The 25989-nt window shown below is 43.9% G+C and overlaps 1 protein-coding gene across 1 annotated transcript in view; it reads right to left on the bottom strand.

Moving 5' to 3' along the window:
* Window positions 1-25989, bottom strand: part of myo1d (myosin 1D) — a 70277-nt gene that overhangs the window by 32784 nt on the left and 11504 nt on the right. Inside the window, exons 2-12 of the mRNA XM_036529854.1 lie at window positions 15735-15943; window positions 14716-14809; window positions 13135-13300; window positions 12816-12869; window positions 12329-12424; window positions 10059-10175; window positions 9006-9209; window positions 7921-8066; window positions 7627-7741; window positions 6796-6966; window positions 177-247 (exon numbers count right to left, since the gene is read on the bottom strand). Coding sequence (XP_036385747.1) covers window positions 177-247; window positions 6796-6966; window positions 7627-7741; window positions 7921-8066; window positions 9006-9209; window positions 10059-10175; window positions 12329-12424; window positions 12816-12869; window positions 13135-13300; window positions 14716-14809; window positions 15735-15943 — 1443 coding nt within the window. The remainder of the gene's footprint in view (window positions 1-176; window positions 248-6795; window positions 6967-7626; window positions 7742-7920; window positions 8067-9005; window positions 9210-10058; window positions 10176-12328; window positions 12425-12815; window positions 12870-13134; window positions 13301-14715; window positions 14810-15734; window positions 15944-25989) is intronic.

Raw genomic sequence — 25989 nt, forward strand, 5'->3', positions numbered from 1 at the left:
TGTATTTCAGAATTAGCAAACCCACCTAAACTCCTAATCATATCCATTCTGTACAAACAGCTGATGCTGGTCCAGAATCAGTGCTTTGAGGCAACATCTTTTTGCATACACATGCTGAGAAGCTAGGGGTCCAGTGGAGCCCTGCAATGAGCCAGCTACCCCCGTACTGAACTTACACCACGTCGCCTGCGTAGTGGCGGATACGGAAGTCTCGGTCAAACTCCAGGCTCTTATCTGTTGGAGAGAGCTGTAAGGAGAGAGAGCAGAGAGAGGTGGAGAGGGGTCAGGCTCAGACACTGGTTGTGCAGCAGTTGACTCTCGGGCGTGTGCTTACGTCATGGTCACTTTTCCGTTCGTCTATGGCTGCCTCAGATTCACCTATGGGAAAGCCAGGGCTGCGCTTTGAGACCCTTTGCTGCTCATTCATGCACATTCTGGAGTCAGTGGTGTGGAAGGTGAGCTCGCCCGTATGCGGACCTGCATGCAGCAGAGCACGATATATTTCCACCCCTTTGGAGACGGGGGTGAACGGAGCAAAAACCGGGGCGTATAAAATATAAATGAGAGATGTGCTTTTATCCGGCTTCAGGCAGCGCAGAGGAGCTGGTGATGGCTGCATGCAGACCATCCTTCCTCAGTGCCTGCAGGAAGCGGACTTCTAAATGTAAATGAGTGCCGCACCCCAGCAGTCAGCTTGCTCTGTGTGTGTGTATTTGCATGCATGCGTGCATGCGTATATGCATACGTCTGTGGGTTTCTGTGCATACTCTGAGCTTGCAACAACAGTGGTAGATTCCTCTGCTGTGTTGTTGTGGACAGTGCGGAGCCCGCAGAGGCTTCTGGGGAATGGCGTCTCTGCGGCTGTTATATAAGACCCACTGCCATTCATAAAACACTGCAACCACATCAAAGGGAGAGGCATCAGCTCTCATTAAAATACTAAGCACCACTGATACAGGGAGCTGGGAGCGTGAGCCAAGCCGTCAGAAAGCCAAGAGATTAAACCTGAGGAAAACAATGACACAAATGCGGATCCAAGGCTGCGGCAACAGACAGTCAGTTATATAAAGACACGAGGCATTTGGGTGAATTTAGAGAAGCAGCTACCGTGATCTGCACTGCTCCTGTGACTTTCATATGTTGCATAAACTCCAGGAAGCTTCCCTATCACGGGAGGCAATGTGTCCAAGCACAGGGGAGCATCTGTCACCACCTCCCAGTTCTCAATGGCTCCCAGGTTTGCTTGGGCCTGGCTCTTTCAGTGGCAGGCGACAGGGGCTCAGAGTGCTTGACAGCACAGCCAACATAGCTGGTTTAGCGTACAGCTGCATCTCATCCTAACTCCCAAAGGCTGCCACAGCCCATTGCCCTTTCTCTGGGGCATGAAGAGGTTCTCTCTTTAACTGAATGTCTCAAAAGGAGGGAGCTGCTAAGGAAAACACAGGGAAGCACAGGGAAAAAACAAGGCAAGCCAGGCGCTGGGGCCTCCTTGCTCATCTGCCACAGTCAGGCTGAGTATCACACATGGGATCAGCACTCCCGTGCCTTCTCTCTCTCCTACTTGAGGGGCATGCAACACTGCCCTCTCAGAAAGAAGGATACAGCACCCTGAGAGACATTACTGCAATTGCAGTATATTAACTGGCTCTGCACACTAGGGTCGACCCTGTGGCCTGAGGTTCCTCTCTCTAAGAACTTTTCTCTGAAAAACCTCTCCAGGCAACAAGGGAGTCTATGTGTTATGTAACCGGCAGTGAAATTGCAAGTAAAATATGCATCCATCTAAAATGTGATTGGTTCGGGGGGGGGGGGGGGGGGGTTGAGAAGAACATAAGACATGAAGCATATTTAATAAAGTGTAACGCTGAAGTAATAGATGTAGCTAAATTACATTACATTACAATGCATCCTGCAAAAGACACAAGGTGTTTTTATCTGTATTGCTACTTCCAATTGAAGAATTGAAGGAGTGGGCAAGGAGATGGGGAGAGGCCTGAGTGATATTAATGCTGTGGATACCCGGTGGATTGAGGCTGTCTGCATCTGGCACAGAGGCTCCGGGCTCCTGGACTTCCAGTGTGCCAGGTTAGAATGAGCCCTGGAAGTGGCAGGCATACTGGAAGCTTGATACTGCCATTCCTGCCCCAACTTAGCTGCTGTGGCATCTTTGTGGGGCTTTGTGGGGCAGCTGAGGCGGACGTGGGAGGCAATCCGTTTTTGAACGGGGATGGAACTGATGGAGGTAACGAGCCTTTTGCGCCACTGGCTTGCACTACAGTCTGACGATGTTCATTAAGGTGTCATTAATGGGGCCTGCAAAATGTACCTGGCAGTTTTCACTCCCTGTTGAGTGCTGTGCTGTGAATGCTACCCCCAGAGCCCTGTGTGGACTGGCTGCTAATGTGTAACTGTGTCACACCTCTGTGTTTAGTATGGAACAACAGTGTGCTTTTACTGTGAAGCAAGGGCAGATGGCTTTCAGACAGCTCCCCTCCAGTTAAACCAGTGCCCCATTCCCTCTGTCTGACTATTACTTCCAAGACCTCCCTCCTGCACCCATCCTGCCTGCGACCTGTGCCTATTTGCCCTGCACGTCTGCGAACCCTGGCAACCGTGCCCCACCAGCAGGGGGCACAGTGCCATGCCAAGTTGGCTGTGAGGCAGCCAACCTGCTGCCCCAGCACTGCAAGTCTCAGTGATGGTGCAGGAGAAATATCGCATTTCACACAGTGATTACTGCAGCTGTCACCAGATTCCCTTAAAACAACAAACACAAGTGTGCCTGGGAGTGAGGTTTCAATGAAAATACCACTCCGCAGAAAACTGCTACAGATGGCTCTGTTTAAAGGACACAAAAAGCTGGCACAGTAACCTAATGTAGGATACAATGCATAATACTGGAATTTTGGGAAAGCACAAACGGGGATAATGACAAAAGTTGCCAAAGTTGCCATTTTCCACCTAGCTTTTCTTAGTACTTAGCATTTGTTTGAATGTTTTACTTATTTTTTACAATTAGTTGAAATAATTAAATATTACAGAAATTCCTGCTATGACATGCAAAGTGGGGTGTGCCTGCATGCTGGTCCTGCATTGTGAAATCTGTGTAATTAACACTCTGCCCTGGTACTCAAGTCCTGATAGTCCAGTGCACACACACACCTTTGTCAAATCCCTCTCCACATTAAAGAGGTAATCCCAGCCCATCTGCGCTTTGCACCATGTGTGCAAGCTAATCAAAACCAATAAATGATTCTTAATACAGCAACAGAGACTAATTCCTGCATTTCTAAGGTGTGTTTCCATCACTTACACAGGTACCAGAGAGTTGTGCCAAATGAGGCAATGAACAATCATGTTCCCTGTAGTTTCAAAAGCACTATCTACAACACAGATCTACCCACATCGACATTCGCATGGGCAACACATGTGTTCAGGATGTTTTAAAATTGCATAAAATGGAGTCGATAATGACGTCTTCTGGTCACTTTCCATTTTATACACAGCAGAGGATGGAAATGGCCACAGAGAAAACAGAAGGCCCGGTTCGTCTGCATCCACCACCTGCCCTATTACCTTACTCAAATAACAAGATTTCTCTCTTCCATGAAAGGGCCACAATCCCACACCGCTTCACAGCACTGCTCCTATTGGGCATGTGCAGGGAGCCCGCGGGCCAAGATCTGACAGTAGTCAGCAGTGGTAGGGCTGCCTGGTGTGCCACTGGCTACCGGTTTCAAGCTTTTTTGTTTGCAAATAATTAAACACTGGTGGTGGGAAGCACAAAGAGACATCTGAAAGAGAGAGAGATGAAAGAGACTGAAGGAAGGTATCTGAGATGAGATGCGGGGAGGAGACTCACACTTCCCCAGCAGAGCACATCGAAACCAAGAAGCAGAGTATGCAGGAGAGGATGAAACCACATGCTAGGAGCACCTTGAACAAAAGGAAGTGTAGGACTAATGGAGAAATCCCTAGGACCCTACAGTGCGGTTTAGAGCAGCAGGCAGGTAGAAAATATAGGAACCACAGGCTTCAGGAGCACACAGTAAAGTGGATATTTATTCATTGCTCTAAATCAAATCATGCTGTAAAACATGATTATGAGAAGAAAGACTGCAATTTTAAGCCATCCTTTTTTTAATCCATTCATTTTTGCTGCATCCTCCCAATACACAACAAAGTATTCAAGTTTATTTATGGTCATGGTTTAGCAGACCAAAATAACCTCTGATTTTTACAAATTCTAATAATTACTTGAGCTCTGAAAAATACCGAATAGTTTTATTCTTATTCAGAATACATCTATAATCCCATTGATAAATCCCTGCCCTGACAGAGAGAAGGCCAGACATACTAAAGTGACTGGTGCAACTCAAAATAATATGGGCAATTATGCAGTCCTTCAACAGAGAACACACACACACTCACACACACACACACACACATACAGACACACATATACACACCACTGAACACAATTTAAGCAGCTTGCTGCGGTACTAATTTCATTGTTTTTGAAAAGAAAATATGACAGTACCAACTGGTCTGTCAGTCACTTTATCTATAAAACATCAATATGTACACACACCCAGTATCTGCGATATGACCTGAGTCCAAGTGTGTGGATGTTGCTAACAGAAAGTACCTGAGCTACTTCCCGAGGCTCAGGTAGGACAACCATTTATTTGGCTCCAATGTTTTTGTCACCTGACTGTGAAAGTTCATAACATTTCAATATAAATTGGTGTGCATAGTATTGACTGTAGTAAATCTGACAGATTACTTAATGCACAGATCTTGTTAATTCCCCTCCCAGTTTTAGTGCATTCATCTCACACATACGAATACAAAGATTTGCGTATACATTGTGCCACTATGGTGGAAGAGCAGTTCTTAACAGTGAACATTCCCCATTATGACTGCACAGTAAATCCCACATATAGTTTTTTTCTTTACCAACAGAAATGCACACAGTCCTTTTCTAAATGTGGCACTCAGACTCTCTCTATCTGTCTCTTTCTGACTGGTTAAAAAAGAACAGTGGGAACAACTCCCATTTCCAAAAATAACTGCATTGAAAACTGCCTCCAGTCTTCTCATCTGCCAGGGGGTTAGACACCTACATTTTCCCAAACATGGCAAAAACAAAACCTGAAATAAAAATGAAGACTACAGATAAATTCTGCATTGTGCAGAAACTTGAGTCAGTGTTGGCAAATCTAAATCCATGTAATGTTTCTGATTGAGCGACAATTTAACAAGCTGTATGGTATATACATTCAAAGTATTAGAGAACTAAAAACTATTCATGTTTTTTGCAGCTAGAGGCAATTCCCCAAAGTTTCAGGGAGATGTCTCTCATCTAGCTTCTGTCATTTTGGGTGAGTTTTTACACCTGTACACCTGATGCCTGTGGTGACAGAAGTGCATGGTGGGAATACATGGCTGCACAATGAGGACATTTTTTCCAATCTTACATTTACTTTCCCATTTCATTTTTGCTGTGGCTATCTGTGAGTGAGCCCAGGGAGAGACAGGGGATTTGCATACACACAGCGTATATCTGTTCTGTACACAGCACACAGAGCAGACTCCAAACACACTTCTGGGCTGCGACGCACCCTGCCTTCTACGCTGTGACCTACGCTTTCGCAATCCACCCCAGAATACAGATCATTTCAGGCCATGTATCTCAGAGACCTCTCCTCTGACACACAAGCTTTAGCAAGACAAGTAGGGAGCATGTATTACCGGGTAGCTTTATTTTGCCATTAGGGGTAAAATAGAGGTATATCTGAGAAGTATGACACAGAAGGATTGCTATAGGGCATGCTACTGGGTGGCCCGCTGACCGTGACAGCCTGCACCACCACCTGCTCCTCAAGGCTGCGGAGGATGCAGCAGGTCATGCTGACAGTGGGCCAAGTGGCGCAGTTTTGCGCTCTGTTGACAAGGGAAGAATTGGGAAAAAAATTGGGAAAAAAATGGAAAAGCTATTTGTGGAGTGCGATAATCAGGGAGCAACACTGAGAGAAGAATAAGAGGGTAGGAAAGGAAAAGAGCAGGTCTGACATTCCGTCTGGTTGGTTTGCCACCAGTACCCACACTGGAACATACAAGGCTCACTACTCCCATTGGCTACCAGTGACATCACTGCCCAGAGCAAAGTGGCGAGGCTAATGTGGGAGACCTCGTTCTCTGATGACTGTCGCCCTCTTGTGGTCTGTTGTGGAAGGTGCAGCTGGTGATGTGGGGAGGATTGGAGGATTTTTCCTGTTAAGGTGTACTAACAATGGTGCATCACTGTAATATACACCATAGTTGTATTAAGTCCTGTTGAATGGGTGCTAAAGTGAAAACAATGAAAGGCGTAACTAAAATTAAGAAAAATAGTGTCTGGCAAATTCAGCCTGAATTAATGCAAATTGAAATAGATCATTTTAGATCACTGTTTATTGCTCACTGGTCGAGCTCACTGTTTACAGATGATTGATTGTTGATCTGATTATTCTTCAGAATCCCATCATCATATCATTTTTTTATTTAAAGCAAGTGACATGTTTTGTTCAATAGTTTACAGCAACTGTTGTAATACAAACACCAATATCAAGGCAATATTCAAGTGATGTATAGGCCAACTTTGGGGAGAGTTATTATCTATAATCAATAGATCTGGAAGGAAGAAATCTCACTGCAGAACTCATTGTGACAGGAGGGCAGGCGAAGAAATGGCCCAGAGACTTGGCTGGCAGAGGTGGTGGTGATAGTTGGGGGGGTGGGAGGGGTGCATACCTTGCGGCTGGTGTAGTGGGCATGTTTGGCCAGCTTGCCGTTAAGTGCCTGCAGGAACACCTCGTCTGTCACCTTTCCCACATTCATGCAGGCCTCGTCCAGCACTGAGAAAATGCCCTTGTGCTGCTGCTCTACCAGGTCCACGATGATCTGGTTGTTGAAGTAGTCAATCTGCCACACACACACACACACACACACAGAAGCTGCGATTGGACATCGGTAAAAGGGCTTGTTTTCTTGCTTTTCCAGCTATAGCCCTACAAACTGACTCAAACCCAGTGGGACCCAATGAAAAATGTCAGGTTCGGGCTGGTAAAGGCCTATATTGCTAAATACTTTATGCACTCAGGATCAGGTTTGGTAATAACAGATGTGATTATGACAATGACATATGTCATTTAATAATCTTTAATAATTACTATTATACGAGCACCCCCCTCCCTCCATTCAAGTCAGGTTCAGGCTGGGTAATACATATAGAAGTTATAATAGATATATAAAAGTTATCATCTTTGGGCCAGGTTAAGTTCAGGTATTAAACTGCACAGGTCAGGTTGGGCTCAGGTTTCAGTGTCAGGTCCATGCAGACCTTTACTTCTAAGCTCAAATGTGTTTTTGCAGTTCATACGCTTTCACCATCTAGTGGGTATTGTGCAGACAGTATTCATCCTAGGATCATGTGGCAATGTTTTGCGGAAGGCTGACTGTCCCTCACTGAGAGAGATGTGCCAGGTTTGTCTCCTGAGTCAAAAAGAACAGGTTTGAGGCTCAAAGGGAGTGGATGTGATGGAAACAGGTAGTGGGCATGAGGGGAACAGTAAGTGGCCTTACATGTTTCCAGGGGATGCCCTCACGCTGGTACTCCTCCTGCTCCTGCCTCAGCACCAGCTGAATGAAGAGCTGCTGCAGCTTCTCATTGCAGTAGTTTATACAGAACTGCTCAAAGCTGAGAGTTATGGGAAGGAGGCGAAAGTGGGACAAGATAAGAAAAATGAAAAAAAAAAAAAGAAATGAAAGAGTGAAGAACAAGTCAAGACCACAGTATAACAGCCCTGTTGTTTGTAAGACTGATAAAAGTCTCAAAGCACAACTCAAAAAATTTCATAAATAGTTGACTATCCTCACCTGTTGTTCTGGAAGATCTCGAAGCCATAGATATCAAGCACACCGATCACTGTGTTCTTCCCATGGACTTTGGCATCGTAGTTCTTCACCTCGATGATGTCATTGATACGCCCAACGATCCAACAGAAGAGACGCTCATAAATCGCCTGCAGGAGACCCAAATTATGTGCTGTACGACTGGAGCACCTTTTGATACAACCAGCTCTCTACTGTTCCTTCAGGACACTCTTCCAGCAATGTGATTACTACCATATAACTATACACCCAGCCACATAAATAAATGCCCTGCAGTGTAATGTTATGTAAAAGTAATTTAATGCAGCTCCCACAATTTCACACATATTTCAGACAATTTTGGAGAAACCTGCATATTACCCAAATTTAAATGGGTAACCAGCAGGGCCAGCAGGAAAACTAATGTTGTGTGAAACTCTTCTTTGTGAAATGAAGAAACAGGGATACATGTGCTAACCATGTGGGAAGAGTGACTAAAACCACATTGGAAGAGGGAAGAATTTAGTATGTGTCAACAGAATTCTGGCCTTAGATGCTGCTTTTTGCTGTTTCGGACAGTTTTCATATCTGCAGAAGACTCAATGGCAGGGTGTGGTAAAACTACAGGACTACAAGACACCAACCTGTAACGACATGGTAACCTTTACAATCCTGACGAAAAGCTAAATTTGATAAGGCAAGGTTTTGAATGACGGAAATATCTCACATGCCACTGCACCCTTGAAAAATGCTTTGTTTCTCTTGGATGTGGCTTAATTTTTGTCATTTTCATGCATTATGCATTAACTTAAATTCGAACCAACTGTCTGACTGACCCCTGGAACACTTGAAAAGTCTGGAAAAAACTTACAAAAAAAGCTAGTGCTGCATAAAAGGCAACTATTTCATTCACATAAAAATTGCTTTAAAAACACATCTATCAAATTGTTCAACAAAAACAGCTAAATTACACAAAGGTATTGTTATTGAGTGAGCTTGCATACGAAATGATTGTGTTTTGTGAATCTAAGTCCCGGTGCTAAGGTGGACCCTAATGGAATCATTAACACCAATGTGTTGGCAGTGGCTACCTTTGCCAGTGCATCACGGCCATAGCTGGCCTCCTGGGCAGTGTGCTGCTTGTCGATGATGTCACGGCCGGTTGCCACAGTGCGATAGAGCAAGGCCTTCTCCACATTCTCCTGTTTGGTGGCCAAGAGGTCCCCCAGCACCGATACCAGCTTACTGTTCTCAATCAGCGTGACGTCCCCGTCGCTGCCAAACTTCAGGTTGCCCTACAAGAGATGGCATGCATTGGGGTCATATGCTCTCACATATATACCAGCAACCTAATCATATATATCAGATCTGATCGTCCATACCAGAGACTGATCAGGGCAGCAGAAGTACTGGTCAGTATGACAGAACCAAAGGTTGTGAGTTCAACACATGAACACAGCACATTTCAAAAAAATCATACCAAGCACTGAGAGGGACTTCTCAAATTGTCACTCATAGGCTGTGGCCTCAGACTTTGGGATGGTGAAGACTGAAATGGCTAGAAGCACTTTTTGCACCCCTGGATACAAGCATATGCTATGTAAATACATAAACCAACATCCACCCTACACCTCTTAAAGGAGAGGCATAAGAGACTTAATATGAGCTGATTCATTGTAATAATTTATGATCTGTTATTACTACTATCAATCAAGGAGCATGTTGTCATCCTTTACTTGCACCTTTTGACTTGGTCTGGTGGAACTAATAAAACTATTATTACCATATAAAACGGACTGTGAAAACTAAATATTTCTTGACAAGCAATTCCAATGTGGACTTCAGAATGGGGAAAGAATGTCTACAGTGCAGCAAAGTGACAGACAAAAATGAATCTGTCACAAAATGGATTAGAAAGACAGGCTAACAGACCGACCTTAAAAAAGCACCAGGCCTACCTTAAGAAAGCAGTGGCCAACAGTGAAAACACACAGAGAAAACAGACAGCTTGGTGGGGCATATGCATTAACAATACCTACAGAGGTACAAACAAGTGGCATGCACACACGCACACAAGCACTCACACAAGCACACTGCATATACACACACATACACTAGGAGGTACAAATGGGAATGGTCAGTACCAGGTGTAAGATGGTGGCCAGGATCTTGTACACTGTCTGGATCTCCTCACTCGTGAAGCCGATCACCTTCATGGCATCAGCCACGGCTTTGAAATCAGCACTGTCATTGATGGAGGACTGTGATTTGACAAGAACTAGAGATTAGGGTACGTTAGTGTTTACAAACCCTCTCTACCTTTCCTTTATCCAGCTTTACTGGTAATAACTTCTCTTTGCTCAGGGTAGACAGATTAACAACTCTAAATTCACACACTGTAAGATCATCAGGGTCACTAAGATCAGGCACCTACAGATAATCTGAGGTTCCCAAAGCATCTGTCAGTCATTATTTGCTGTATTTATTTCATCACATATCTTATTTTAGTATTTCTGGTCTGGTCTGTTCCAATGAATTCCACTAGGTCTATGTTATCAGGGGTTTGTATAAAAAAAAAAAACAAAGAAAGAAAGAAAGGGTCAATAAAACGCAACATCCTTCCGCCATCTGGCACTGATTAATTGGATCTTGATTGGTTTTTTCATACAGTAGCAGTTACAAATGATGTCACGGTTGTTAAGTCATTGTAGACCATACCATTACCAGTGGCAGTGTGAAAAAAAGTAATAAACGCATGTAATAAACGTGTCATGCAGATTGAAATTAGCTTCATGATTCATGGCAAGTGTGAACATGTGCTTCAAAATAAAACATGTTTTGAATAAATGCTTGGTTGGATGTGCCAAGCACACATAACATCCAACTTATTGTTTACCCTAGGTTTTAATTTCTTCATAGAATTACTAGGCCGTTTTTAACGCACAAAGAAATGGAACCGACAGTTGAATACAGACTCCTCCAGCTGTTTGTGCCATAGTTTTGTTCCATGACGTTGAGTTGTTTTTGCTGCTGTATTTTTTTTCTTTTGTTATTTCTGTTCCTGCTAATTAAAGCACACTTGTGGAAGTAACTGTGAAGTCAACAACAGCTGAAAAGCAGTGTTTGATTTTGCTCATAAACCCCACAATAAAAGAACTCCTCAGACTGCTTGAGGCTTACATAACATGTAACAGACTCTCCAAGCGCTGATGTCATTGCCCGTCACGCAACCTTCTGTGATCGCTGCTGTGCCACATACAGCCAGTGGACAAACAGCTTGTTTATTGCTGCATGATGGTAGCAATTGGCTCTGTGAGGTGACTCACTGATGAAACTACTAGTGTTGTACGGATGCTGGTTGTGCTCTGTATTTAGACAGGGATTTGCCAGCAGTATGGTAAAAACACATGAGAAAAACATGTTTTGCAAGGGCCTCACCTTCAGGGTCCTGTGAAGTACAAATTTGTGACACATTCATAAACAACCTATGTCTTGACTTTATCATGTTAGGAGCTACTTTCATAGTCTGACTGTTTTACTTACTCTGACTGTCTTACATTACCATACTCAGGCACATAAGTGCAGTTCTACAAAGGAGTGCTATTTTAACACTCACTAGCGTGACAAAAACATATAGTGTGAGAAAACCCATAAAACAGCCTGGTCATCTGTGCTGTTTCAACTACTGAAGATGACCTCATCACCTCTATTTACACCATATTTGGACATGACACACTCCCTCCCACACCTCTATCACAACATAGCCAGCTATGTATTTCTCCACATGGCTGGTGCCCCTTCTGTATGAAGGGCCATGCTTCATACCATCTGCCATCAGCCCCCAACCCCTTTTTATCCACAGCGTAAACATCTGCTTAAATGATAAATTAACAGAAATCAATGAAAGTTGAACAGCACCATTTAGAGCAGAGGGCTTGGTATATTAAAATCATGACTGTTTACTTCTCCATTTGAAATTCAATTTTTCATATCCCTTTTAATATGACTGAAAAATGACAGCCATAAAAAAAAGCCTGAAATTTACTTCCAGCAAGCTTTTTCTGGGCTCGGTATGTAAATTGGTGTCTATAGAAGCTTGCTAGTAAGAGTACTGGACTCTTAGCATATTTTCAAATCTTGCCTGGATAAGACAAAATAAGCTAGACTAATTACATAAACACTGAAACGTAACAATCATGCAGGCAAGATTTTAAATAAGCAACCATCTTGTTTGTGACTGCAGTGCTCTGGTAGCAGTACAGCCTTGCTGCAAAACATTCTTTCACAGCAGATATTTGAGGTTGTCTTTGATAAGCCAGGGGGTAAAATGTCCTCGGATAACAACAATAAGAGGAAGTAAGGTTCTGAAATCTGTGTTATCTAGAAAGTCAGAATAGGAGGCAGTCAGACGCACCTTGACCTGTCCTCCGACTCGGATGTAGCTGTAGACAGTGGGGTCCTTCTGGATGTGCAATGATCGTAGGAGAGACTCCGGGCCCCCCTTCACCAGCTGAGAGAACAGAGAGGTCAAGAGCAGCTCTGACTTCAAAGTGCTAGCTAAGATTATACATTGCTGTGACAGGGGGAAAGATCATTTCACACTAGAGTGCAACAAACTTTATCAGACTAGCAGCAATGTGGAACCAGGGTAGTGAAAGAATCTGGGTAAAAATGAGTTCAGCATGGGAACGTTTGACTTGAAATGAACAAAAACATACTAATAACGTGTACAAAATGCATATTTCATTTCTAAATAAATAACTCATGACGTCATGACCTCTTCTATGCTTCTATCACAGCTTCTGTCTGCACTCATCTCATAAAATAAATAAATATGCTCACGATGCTTAATAAATATTGCTTCTGCTTGATGTTCTGACCAGCAGGGCGGCAGCACTGACCTGGTAGAAGGAGTGAAAGCTTCTTTCGCCTTCTTGCTGGAAGATGACTCTGGACTGAGAGAGGGACTAGGTATTACACAGGGCAGAAGGACAAAAAGACACACAGACCTATGCAAATATGCACATAGGCTGACCTTAGTTTAAATACAGGGTTAAGCCAAACAAATCACCTTTATAGTAGGTTTACCCGATATCAAATAAGCAGAATTCCTTTTTAATTGGGGTCACCTGACTGAGAGCTAGCCTACAATATAGGTGTATGTAATGCTAAGCTGAATCAGTAAACAGCAGTGGCACTCCGTCTCCCTGCCGTCCCCACCTTTTCCAGCAGGTAGTTATTGATGTGCCCCCCGATGGGGTCCCCTTTGAAGTCGAAATTAATATCCATGTACTTTCCGAAGCGGCTGGAGTTGTCATTGCGGTTGGTCTTTGCATTGCCGAAGGCCTCCAGGACACAGTTGGATTTCAGCAGCATATTCTTCACCCTGAGAACAGATTCAGTGTGACACGTATGCATTTTCTCTCTCTCTCTCTCTCACACACACACACACACACACACACACACACACTCACACTCACACTCACACTCACACTCACACTCACACTCACACTCACACTCACACTCACACACAAACACAAACACAAACACAAACACACACACACACACACACACACACACACACACACACACACACACACACACACACACACACACACACTCACACTCACACACAAACACGCACACACACACACGGGCTTACTGCACTGCAATGTTCCATCCTCTGCAGTAACTGTTTCCCACACCCACCTATTTCTAGAGCGAGCAGACTGAAGCCTCGTCAGCCATCTGCCATGCCGCGCTTGTCATGACCTGCGCAAACACCACGTTCTGCCTCGCTACGCGGCGTACATACTGTACACCTCACCCTCCTCCTAACTGCAATGTTCTAGCTGCGTGGGAAAACCTTGCATGTGTCCAGCCTCAACTCAACAGTTCTCTCTCTGTTCACAGGGGCAGTGCAGAAACATAAAAAATCTGTGCTGTTTGGAAAAACAGCCAGCAGCAGAGAGGCTGTGTGGAAGCAGTGGAAATCTCTTACAATTCACACACACACATTTCACAAACAATCATGTTGGTATCCTAGAAATGTCAATGCATATGTTTGACAGTATTGAGACCCATGGTTACAAACAAGCTGTGAAGCAGAGCTCCATTTTTGACAAGGAGCTTTGACTGCTTGTTTTCCCAGTCTGAAGGGTAATAGACAGCCCTGATGGCCAGTGTTCAAACTCCATAACTGTGTCACTGTGATTTTTTTAGTTGACCGGGCTGTGTGTACCTTACAAGATAGGGCCTACAAAGCAGTAAAATGGTGATTTATTGCACTGTTACACAAGGGCTGTAGTGTGAGACAGTTTGCCAGCAAAGACAGTACTTTAACCCTGGAACAGGATGTGGGTGCAGGATGAAGAACCCAATTGGTGTAACTACAATTATTACACCCACAATTCCCAGCACATGACCTCTGACCCCACATGCCAGTTAGCCTGCTTTTATTTCCATAAATATCATACTCTTTAGAGGATTGCCGCTTTCACATTGCTTTCACTCTTGTGTTTTCTATACACGCACATACATGTCAGTCAATAAATTCAATACAGTGCAGTTTTACTAAGTTACTAATACTCCAGTAGCCAGTACTGACATGTTCCACTCATAGGGGGTGCAATACTAAAAAGATCCATGTCCTGTCACTGTAGGCCACAATGAATGACAGAATTCAATTCATGAATAGAAGATTATAGGGCAATTTTCATTTCATGGAATTAACTCCTGCTATAGTGAGCGAGGTTGACCTGTGGAGAGGGAGAATTCCAAGATAGACCATGCGTCTCTCACCTCTCCACCTCTGCTCGCTGGTTGGGGTTGGTGATGGCGGCAATGTACTGCATGATGTATTTGCTGGCCTCTGTCTTCCCCGCTCCACTCTCCCCTGCAATGCCAATGCGCTCACATGGTGAATGATGTCACACCACAAATGAAATTTCTTACAATGTTTAGACACACACACACACAAGCTCTCTTTAACCTTTAAGAGGTTCTCTTATAAACTACCTTCACAACAATCGGGATGTATATGGGCAATTAACCCTATAAATATGTTCAGATGACTTTAAATCAACTGAGACTTCTTGTCAGATTAGCGGGAATATATTAGTACTATAATGATAATGGATGGATTGTTTTTGGATGTCATTATTCACAATCCCAGTTTCCTGTGACAGTGACTTTCAATTAAGCTCTTCATGACATCCTCGGAAATACAGCATCAAGCGGGCTGCAAAAATCCATCAAACCGAAACATTAAACCTAACAATATTTTAGTAATAGAAACAATGACAGACAGCAGAAATACAGAACTGTACTATGTGTTTGTTCTCATAAAGCAGTAAAACAACTGCATTTACACCAGGAATTTTGTATTCATACTTCCACCACTAGATGGTGCAGTACTTGTAGTTAGTACTGTGCCCACTTTGGATCAAGGTCAATGTTTTCTTTGAAAAAACAAAGTTGACCTTGCTGGTATGAACTTTGAATAGACTTCAGTGAATTTCCCACAACAATCTGCTCCATGTGTAATGGAATCTCTTGTTACTCAAAGCAGTTGCCATATTTTATGTAAAAATTAAATTAAACTAAACATTTATTAAAGTTTAATGAAATTATCCATACATATGCTATCCATACATTTTGATTAAACTTTGTCATCCTGGTTTTCCAGAAAAGTGAAAAAATTATCTGTGTGTCTCCATAACTACAGCCCTGCCAGACCATGGGTCTAAAAGCAATGCTTTGACTGTGGATCGATATTGGCTACAGTCCCTCTCAACATCATACTGAAAAGTTTCCCCAACCTGAGATAACGATGCAGGTGTCCTTGTTCCTCCTCTTCATGGCCTTGTAGGCAGCATCAGCGATGGCGAAGAGGTGTGGCGGCCGCTCATACAGCTCTCGGCCCTTGTACTGTTCAATGGTGTCACGGCCGTAGATGTTCATGGCACGGTATGGGTTCACCGATACCACCACCTCCCCAATGTATGTGTAGATCCGGCCCTTCTCAAACCTATGGTCACAGGTGGAGGACAATTGGTCAAGTTGAGACCTACAGTGCAGTCATGCAAGGTTTCTGACCATTGGTTAACTTGTGATGACAGGGATACAGATCTTCCCTCCTCCCATCATTTGTTATACAAACTCTGAAATCAGATTTCAGTTGAAAATGTTGGAAAAAAGGCACCAAGGCTGGTTGGATGAGAAAAGTTATACAGCAAAGTGACCAGTTTGACACACTGTACATCATTACACCAGTCTTTGAAAGGCCATTCATTTTGTGTGCTTAGTAAGGCCGATTAAGCATAACCACTGAGGTTTATTCAAATAATCCTCCAGATTGCAGTCCTGTCTGCCTTTTAAATACCCTCCAGCCTGGCTGTAAGTAGATCTGGACATGTCTTGAAATGAGGTCAGACTCAGCTGATTAGATGATTTGCTTACACCTTCATCAAAACCCGACAGTCCCTTCCTATTTACCAACAAACTGAAGACTGAAGCTGAGATTCATATCTAGAATTGTGTGCATTAAACGTTCAATCCTATTAAGTCTGTCTGCTTTGTGTGATTGAATCAGCTGTCTGTAACCTGTCTGTAAAATAAATCCTACATGCCTCTAAAATGGGTTCTGAAAGGGAGAACAGGAGCCTAGAGCATCCTCTTCTCAGACTTCAAAACTCCAACACAGACATTCAAGCCTCCTCAATGCAAAAACAATCTGTCAAGTCCTGCTCTGGTCCAGGCACGGGGTGTTCTAAGGAAGACTTCCTGTGCTCTGGGATGGGGGCCACCTCAAGCCTGGAGGGTGGGTGGAGCACCAGGAGCAAGACACAGCATCTATGTCGTCAGCCGACCCCCCCACCTATCCCTCACCACCTCCGTTTCACCACCTCTGGCCATAGTGCACAAAGTCCAGCAGATGGCAGCTGTACAGTGCTCCCTGGGACCATTTGCTGGACCACTGCCTCACTTCCTTCCTCTCCTGAGAGCACCCGCCTCTCCCTAAAATAAAGCACTCATTATTCTCCCCTCCACCTTGCACCCCTGCGCGTCCGCGTCTTGGGAAGCGGCCTTGTGTTCTTTTGATCCTTACAATGGTTCAGGCCAAGTGCTGAAGATGTCTGTTCAGGACATTAATAGGGTGGTCTGTCTAATTTCTGCACCAACTGTATGAGAGCCTACTCAGCTTACAGTTTTACTGTATATGCTTAGAGTAAGGTGTTAGCAAAGTCAGGTGAAAACACTTGGCAAACCTGTAAAACAATCCCCCAATGTGACGGTGTTACTGATTTATTGATTCTCTTAAGTTCTTGTAACTCTCAAAAAGCGATGTGCCCGAAAGGAAAGGTTGAATGTATAATTGCAAGGAGAGAATCACCTGTATGTACTAAACTGCAATGTTAATGAAGAGAGATGCAGCAGGTTTTCAATTCTTGAATATTTCTAATGAGGCAGCCAGGGGTTGGCTCCGGAGTTTCATTGTCTGCAGCACCACAGTTTGGTGAATGACCCTGACAGGTTCTTGTGCTAAGCAGTAACTCTTAGAGCCCAGGTTGTGTGACAGTCCTTGTTAGCCAGTGAGCCCTTGCTAACACCCCAGTAATAGCAGAGAGGTGAGTAGGTTTGGAAGAACATGTGACTCCACTAACTTGTAAGTGGGCGTTAAGACAATAAAATATACGAAATATATAAAATATACCTCCATGGAGTGGCTGTGCACGTCAATGTTTAATAAAGAAATTGGTACAATTACAAGTAAGGGCCCACTTGGTTCTGCCACGGTTCTTGGTGCACTGTAGGGATTAAAAGAACAAGCAACATCCCAAAAGGAAAGAAGTACAACTTCCCAACATTCCACACAGTTCTGCATCACTCTTTTAACAAAGGCACAGCAACGTTATAAGAACTCTTAAAGAGGCAGGGCCAAATAAATGGCAAACCATTACAGTTGGTGCTGCTCAGAGGTTGGTGCTTGCCAGTGAGATCAGTGCCCCTGGCAGCAGACACCACCGGATGCTTAATGATCCGAGATGGACTGTTATGGGGAGTGAGGGATGAAGTGGATCACAGGATTTGAGTAATGCTGTCTAATCAACAATGAATTGTACAACATGAGAAAGAATAGTTTAGTTTCAAGGTCAGTTGGACCCGTGTTTCTCAATCCTACTCCTGGAGCCCCCCTGTCCTGCATATCTTCTATCTATCCTAGCTCCAAACACACCTGATTGAAATTAGTGTGAGCTCTTGATTAAATCAGGTGTGACCAGCTAATCAAAAGTGCCACTGGTGAGTTCAGTCAGGTAGAGCAGGAAAAGATGGAATACGTGCGGAGCAGGGGGGCCCCAGGAGCAGGATTGAGAATCAGTGCTGTAGAGTGAAAATCACTATGAAGGCCTGTCTACCTTGATTAAGTACAAATCAGTCACATTCCCTTACAATTATCATTTAACCTGCATCCAAGCTCGAAACAAATGTAAATTAAAAAAAGAAAAACAATGAAACCACAAACATTTAGTTGGACCTTTCAAGAGTAAAACCCCCTCCCACAACAAATTTAGAAATGTTAGGCAAGTGCAACTAAAAACTTTAATCTTTCCTAAAACTACCTTATGTAACTTGTTACAGTTTAACAGATGGCCCATATACTGAAATCAGTAGGATTTAAGCTGGATGGGTTCAGGGGAGCTGCAGTCACCTTAAGTCTGACACCCACAACACAACATGGTTGTCAGGGTTTCCACAGCACCAAGCAAACACCTGTGGCTGAGTCAGACATCTAAACAATACCGTCTTCCTCCATCAGTCAGTCCCTGTGAGCAGAGCCTAGGTAGTGTGTGAGGTGCTTCCTGGAACTGTGTCTCTCACGCAGTTGCAAGCTCAGCCCCAGCTCACCACCTGAGACAGATTTTACAGTAGGTGCTTCATTCTCATTTACAATATGTTAAATGGGGGAACCAGCTAACCAGTGCCCATGCAAGTCTCAATGTATTTAAAGTAGTATCACAGGGGATTTGAATATAGCCTGACACAGCAATTTTGGACCCTTAATCAACATGTCGAATGTCAGCAATTCACTCCCCCTATGGACATTACTTTCCTTTCACGTTCAGTGGGATACTGAACGTCATTAATAACGCTAACATAAGCAGCTCTGTGCAGTGCTCAGCACTAGGGGTGACTCATCAGTTTTAATTACCAGGATCTCTGATGAGGTGCTAATTCACAGAGCACATGGGCCCAGCGGTGGCTCTGTTCCCACTCACGGCGGGTGGGCGCCGCTCTAGAGGGGCTCAGTGATGTGTGTGCGCTCTCGTGCCACTACACGCTTGGCGAGCCAAGGAGAAGACGAAGACGCCCATAGAGGTCCAATGACATGGGCATGGCATGTGACCAGCCTGGTGGCAGTGCTGTGCCCGGGCAGGTGTGAAAAGGGCCCTTTGTGCTGGATCGCAGGCAGGACGCTGTTGCGCACTCGCTCCATTGTTTAGCTGTCAATTGGGGGTCTGTGCACCAGGAGACACAGCCCGGAAAAGGGGGGCTTGGGGGTGGGGTGTGGGGGGTTCGCTAAAAACAATTAAACAGTAAGAACAATCAACTTAGGGTTTCCCTTTGTGATCTCAGCTGTTGAAAATTCTCGTCTATGCAGGAGTTCTCATAACACCACCAAGCAGGACACTATGGATATACAGCCACTGACATGACCTCTGTTCAGATCCTCATATCTGTGATATGATAGTGACTTATCAGGAGTGAGAGGGAATAACAAGGTATGAAGCAATCTGAAGGAACAGCACCTCATGCAAACGAAAAGGAAATCTAAGGTATTTGAAAGGGCTTCTAAAGAGAGCACATTTAACATTCCTAGAAAAATGCATGTATAATTCGATGAACAGTATGTATATGTAATGCAGTGTCAGCAGCACTAGACACAGAAAATGTCCACATGCATAGGTTTTGCAGTTAGTTATAAAGTTGGACCCAACACGTTGTAAAGATAGCCCTCCTTATCAAAGTGATAAACCCACTTTCCTTGACACTGTAGAGACAGGCCTTTTTCAAGAAATATCTGCAGTAACCATAAAAGTAACCACCCAAATGATCAAATGCATACTGTATTTCACAAGTAACAATCATTTCATTAAAAAAAAAAATCTATATATATGCAGTTTACATTCTATTTTGGTTTAAATGTCAATTGCGCAATTCTATTCCTGGCACACCTACAGCGTTCTGGTGCAGAGGTGGGTTAGTGGGTCACTATATGATCCCCTTGGATTCCTTGCAGGCCTTTAGCATTACAACCTCTGTTACATCAATGCCGAATCTGCGTTCATCATTTTCAAAGGTGCCTTGCACGATGCAAGGCTCACTGTTTTCAGAGCTAATCATAACATGGTGAATAGCGGAGTAGCCATTATTCTTTTTAAATTGTAACATTACAAATAACATAGAGTCATTTCCTATATCAACATCTCTTCTCAATATCAAACAGCATCTTTCCAGAACAGGACCAGTGTTCTGGTATGCATGGGAAACCAATTAGTGTGCGCATGTCTTTGAAAACACTGAGTTACAAATAGCCACCTGCTTTTCAGCTGTTTTCAAGTGCATAGGATGGAAACCAGAAACAGAATGACAAATCCCCCAGATGCTGGGGCACGTCCTCCTTTTCTGAAAATTTCTAAATCTTCAGGAGGGGCTATAGAAGTTGTGGCTTTAAGCTCTCTGGGTCTGGGAGAAGGGGGGGGGGGTGTTATAATATTAGCATTCCATGGTGTCCAGCCCCTGTTTCCCAGCAGCCCCTGGGTGGGGTCCAGCTGGAAGGAGATCAAGGGTGTTGCCAGGTTTCTGAGTGTACTTCCTGCTCTGCCAGACACACTTCCCCTCACAGCTGGTCCCACTTAATGTCTGTATCGCACAGCCAGTGTCGCCCAGAGCTGGATGCCCCCCCCTTTTCTTCTCCTTCTTTCCTCAGTCCCTTTCCCTAATAATTTCCTCACCTTCCTCTTCCACCGCACTCTCACTGCTTCACTATTCTTTCCCTCTCCTTTTCTCACTAGTCCCTTTCTCCGTTTTTCTTTCTCTTTGTTCATACTCTCCTATCTTCCCCTCTCCATGCCCCCCTCCCTTTCTCTCTCTCTCTCAGGAATGTCTGTACGCTCCAGGGATTTGGAGGGAAAAAGGTTACTGTCTGATCTCCACCCTTAACCGCAGCCAGGCTCTCAGTGAGCAGTCAGCCCATGTCTTCCAGCTGCCCTCTACCGGCTTGCAACCCAACTGGCCGGGTCATTAGTTTACTTCCTCTGTGCCCAAGGGCTCTCATCTACTGCAAGCTCGACAGAGTGCTATGCCAGAGGCCCAACCCTATGAAAAGGGACCGCTCACAGCCCAGTAGGACTGCATCATTGCTGAGGACAGCTCCAAGCTGCAGCCTTGTTTAGGCGTGCCACTTGAGGTTATGAGCATGGCTTGTTTTGATGGGGTGTGACTGAAGGACTTCTCCCAAATAAAAAGGATGTACAGGCAGCAGGGCGACGCACAATGCAAAAATCAGCTAACAGTCCATCCCAGAAAGACCATACACGCAGGGACATTTTGGAGGACACCAGGCAAAACCAAATTAGTTTGATTGGTTAATTGACTGAATGCTATGATTTCACCCTTTCAGAGAGTGGCCCAAAGAGAAATAAAAACTGGGTACTGCTACCATTTAAATGTCCACATTAAAAAAAATTCAGAGCAAGAGATCTGGATTAATGTCCAGCCTTGTTTAAGTACATCTTCCATTTACATTAAAAATGAATCTGCAAGAGATCTGGATTTTAACTGACTTTCATCTGTCATCTGTGTCATTATGGACTGCCTTTACAGTGACAATGACCTTGCTCAGAACCGGCTGAAAACAGGATTTCTCCTCATCTTCTCCTGATCCATTTACGTACGTACATGCATGATATGTTCAACAAAAGATTAATAGTGGGTGTTTATGAAGCTAGAACAGAATCTATAAGTTCGAAGGTAATAAACTATAGCACTCCCAGTGAAGCACTGGGAGAGTTAGCGTACTCTCTCAGCGCTTCACCTTCCGAAAAGGACACCCGAGGGTGCTCTACCCAGGCCTTATAAACCTGAAGCCTCTCCCCCTGGGATACAGCAAACATTCAGACACATTATTTGCATCCCATAATTTACAATTTCTTATCCCTTCACAAAAAGAAAGACAAACTGCTAATCAAGTGTAACTATTATTTCCATTATACAATAAGGAGTACTGTTATACACTTAAACAACAGCAAAATGCTGCATATTTACATATATTCCCCCCTCTGTTTAACATTTGGTTCACCCTGGGCAAAACCCCCTCTTTTTAAGTGCATGGTATCACCCACGCCCCCCTTTACAACAGAACCATGGCCAACCGGTGCGTAAGTACTTTTTTTCTCCCATCCATATTTACTAATTACAATTATCATAAAGAAACAATGATTATTTCTCCCACCAGTGAAACATTTAACAATAAACAAAATGCTTATTACACACATTCCCTTTTGAGTTTTAAGGTGTCTTTTTTTAAACTGTGTTTGATTCGCCAGTAGGTCTCCCCGGTGTCTCTACACGAAGGTTGCATTAATTTGCATTTCAACTTTTAAAGTTCATATTTACTTTTTTTTTTTTTTAGCATAACTACCACCTATTTACAACCATCCACGTACAACTAAACATTTTTACTTTTAAACTCGCCAATCCCTCTGACGTTCCGCCGACACCGGAAATACGCAAGTTCAAAAAAATGTCTTCAGTGTGGTGAAATGGAATCAATGGCGTCTTTCACAAACGGCATGGCATTCAGCCCGTGACACTGACTTCCTAGATATTTTGACTGAATGCCAGTCCAGGTGCCCATTCAAGGCCCACAATGATAAAACCCTGTCCATTTGAGTGTTTCAACATTTCAGTCTTCCCTCTGAGGACCATCGGTTTGCTATCTGTTTAGAATATTAAACCGCACACCTTCCCTTCATTTAAATTTGCAAATATTTACTGAAAAATATGCGCCTGCAACAGCCACAGTGTGTCAATGCCTGTCCCACCTCACCAGTGCACATCTGGGAGTTGCATTAGGAGATTTTCCACCAGCTTTGTGTAAGCCTTTATTCTGAAACAGCAAGCTCACAGTCCATAGATGATAGGGTATTAATGCTTAAAACTTAATGCTCCAGCTTCTTTTGGACAAATGATTCCCTGAGAGCATGTCAATTCCAATGCTACTAAAAATAGAACTGGCTTAAATTCGCTGAACTAGAGCACTCCCCCCCACCTCCCCTTACTGTCCTCTGCCTGACTTCCAGCTCAGAGGCTGCCGACACAGTCCCATACGATCTTTAGGTGTGTGATATACAATGGATGAGCGGGGCGAGGAGAGCTCACCCACAAGGCTTTACCGACAGATTCCCAAACCCCAACCTCCCAGCTTGACCACACCCTCTGAAACTTCTAGCAGGCTAGAGAGTGATGCTCTTAGGACACTTCTGTGACACTAACTGTTCACGTAAGAATGCTGCATGCAGGGCGAGTAAAAAAAGACTAAAATGAACAAAGCAGCCCATGGCGTCCGTGTGCTCTAACATGCATGGGCTGCACTGTGTCAGTGTTTCTCTGGAAATGCTGGAAGAAGGAGCCAGGTGTAAACAGCCTGACGGGAGAATCTGATAGCTGCGGGTTATTGTTTCAGCCCAGGCTCCCATTGTCAGAGCTGCTCTGGGATCACTCCCTCCCTTTACAGTGATTATGCGTCTGACAGGGAAATGGGGCTGGGTGAAAAGATGCTTTGCAAGACATTGTTCCAGGATTCAGTGAGAGGGCCCACGGGGGCTCTGGTCTTTCTGCTTGGCTTTTGGCCCACTGGTAAGCCAGTTCATGCCTTAACATTCTGGCCCGCTTTACATGTGAGGTTGGACTGAAATAACAGACGTGACAGGGGAAAAAAGGTTATCCAAAAACAGTCAGACATTACTCAGGGCGCTATTTGAGGAAACCGCTGTGACTTTTATTAGGGTGAAAAATAAATCTTAAGATACAGGGTGGGGAGATGGTGGCATCCGAGCAGTATGCATCAGCTATGGGTGTTTTCCATATCCACAAACCACTCCAGGATCAGCTATCCAAGCTCTAATTGTAACTTCAGCTACTGAGAGAAAACAACTGAAACTGAACCAGGGTCAAAGACCAGGGGGAAAAAAAACTATCAATAGTATGTGAGTCACACACTGGGCCAGTGAGCTCAGCCCTGGCACTGAAGACTCTCCTACCGCAGTGCTGCTGGGCAAGGATCTAACAGGTGGACAGACAAAGGGGAGCTGGACGGTGACGACATTCCAGGCTAAACAATAGCAGAAAACAAGGAAGTGAGCTCTTGGCAGTCTTGACTGCAAAGGAGGGTGTAGGACTACAGTCACTGACCTTTCAAAAACTCAGTGGCTCATGGATGCAGATGTCTGTAGATATACCAGAGCCTGACTGTGAGCGATGATAAACACTGATATGATACTGATATATAAAACAAGCCAGAACTGTTGTGCCGTGGAGAAACAGAACCTTGACCACCATTATTTACCTTGGGTGCTCATGAGGGAGGGTTGGCACCAAGCATGGAATGGGTGGTAAAACTGCTGTGATTCTAATACTTCAGGTAATTATGCCCTGTTTCTACATCATTATCAAGCAGCCATTTTGAAAGAACAGTCTGATGAACAGAGTTTTCAAGTAGTCTAGTCATTTGTGACATACCATCACTTAAACCAACACGTCAGGAGATATTAAAAATGTAAATAAATGTAGTCTGCTTGATACACATACATATACAGGATGTGTATACACTAAAGATGTTACTGTGAAAAACTTGAGAAAAGGGTAAGGCTGCCATTTAGAAATCACTACCACAGCCAAAGTACACAAATGCATAACCTGATGTTATAACCTGAAAACATGGGCTTCTAAGCAGTGTAAGAAAGCAATATGGTATGATGTATCATCTCATACTTTTTCCCTACATCTGGACAGGTTTATGTTTGGAGAAAGCCAAAGGAAGCCACCAACCCACATTGCCTGTTCCCAACTGATTGCGGGTCTCTTATGGTATGGGCAGCCATCTTGTGGGAGTCATTGGGTTAGATTAATACTTTGCTTGGTAGAATTATGACAAGGAATACAAAGCCATTTCAAGCAAGAAGGTGCACCGTATGGTTTCCCCAATATGCTTCCTTATTCCAAAACGATAATGCCCCCATGCATACTGGCAAATGAATTCAAGAGTGGTTTCATGAACACCAGGATGAAGTCAAACACCATCACCAGATCTGAACAGTATTGAATCACTATGGGACTATCATTATCTCCAGGTCTTTCACATCTCTGAAAGACCTGGAGACTTGTATAACAGCAAAGGGCAGCCAAACTCCTTGCCTATATATTGGGCTTCTTTGCACTCTTCACACATCTGTAAGCTCCATCAGAGGAACATGTTTCAAAAGACTGATGAATAAGAAACTTCATTCATTTAACAAAATAAAGTGTTCATTTAGTAACAATAGTAACACTACTGCATTTATTTAAGGAAATAAGGTGTTTGCTCAATATAATAAATAGGACTATTTAAAAACCTAGCAAAGTCTTCATAATTACCATAAAGTGCGTTTTGCCTCATCAGCGAATTTTCGTAATGCACCATTGACATGACAGTCAGCTAGCTAGCCAGTCAAATTTGCTGGTTGCCAACGTAGCTAGCTCCTGGCAGTGAGTGTACACTATTTGCATTTGTACCCCACTTGCTGAACATGATTTGGATGCTGGAGAATCAGATGCTCGGTGAAAAAGATTATGATATTTCTTGATAGCAAACTTGATTAAACTATAACTTTGCAAGGTAATAAACATTAACTTGCCAGAAAAGAATTCTGCCCTTTTACATAAATAGTACCACACTGCAACGCCCTTCTGTACTGTGAACAGTTGCGCTGCGTTTTCTTCTCCTGTGGACTTATTGACTGGTTCAGACCGATG

This window comes from Megalops cyprinoides, chromosome 1, assembly GCF_013368585.1.
Source record: "Megalops cyprinoides isolate fMegCyp1 chromosome 1, fMegCyp1.pri, whole genome shotgun sequence".
Classification (NCBI taxonomy): Eukaryota; Metazoa; Chordata; class Actinopteri; order Elopiformes; family Megalopidae; genus Megalops; species Megalops cyprinoides.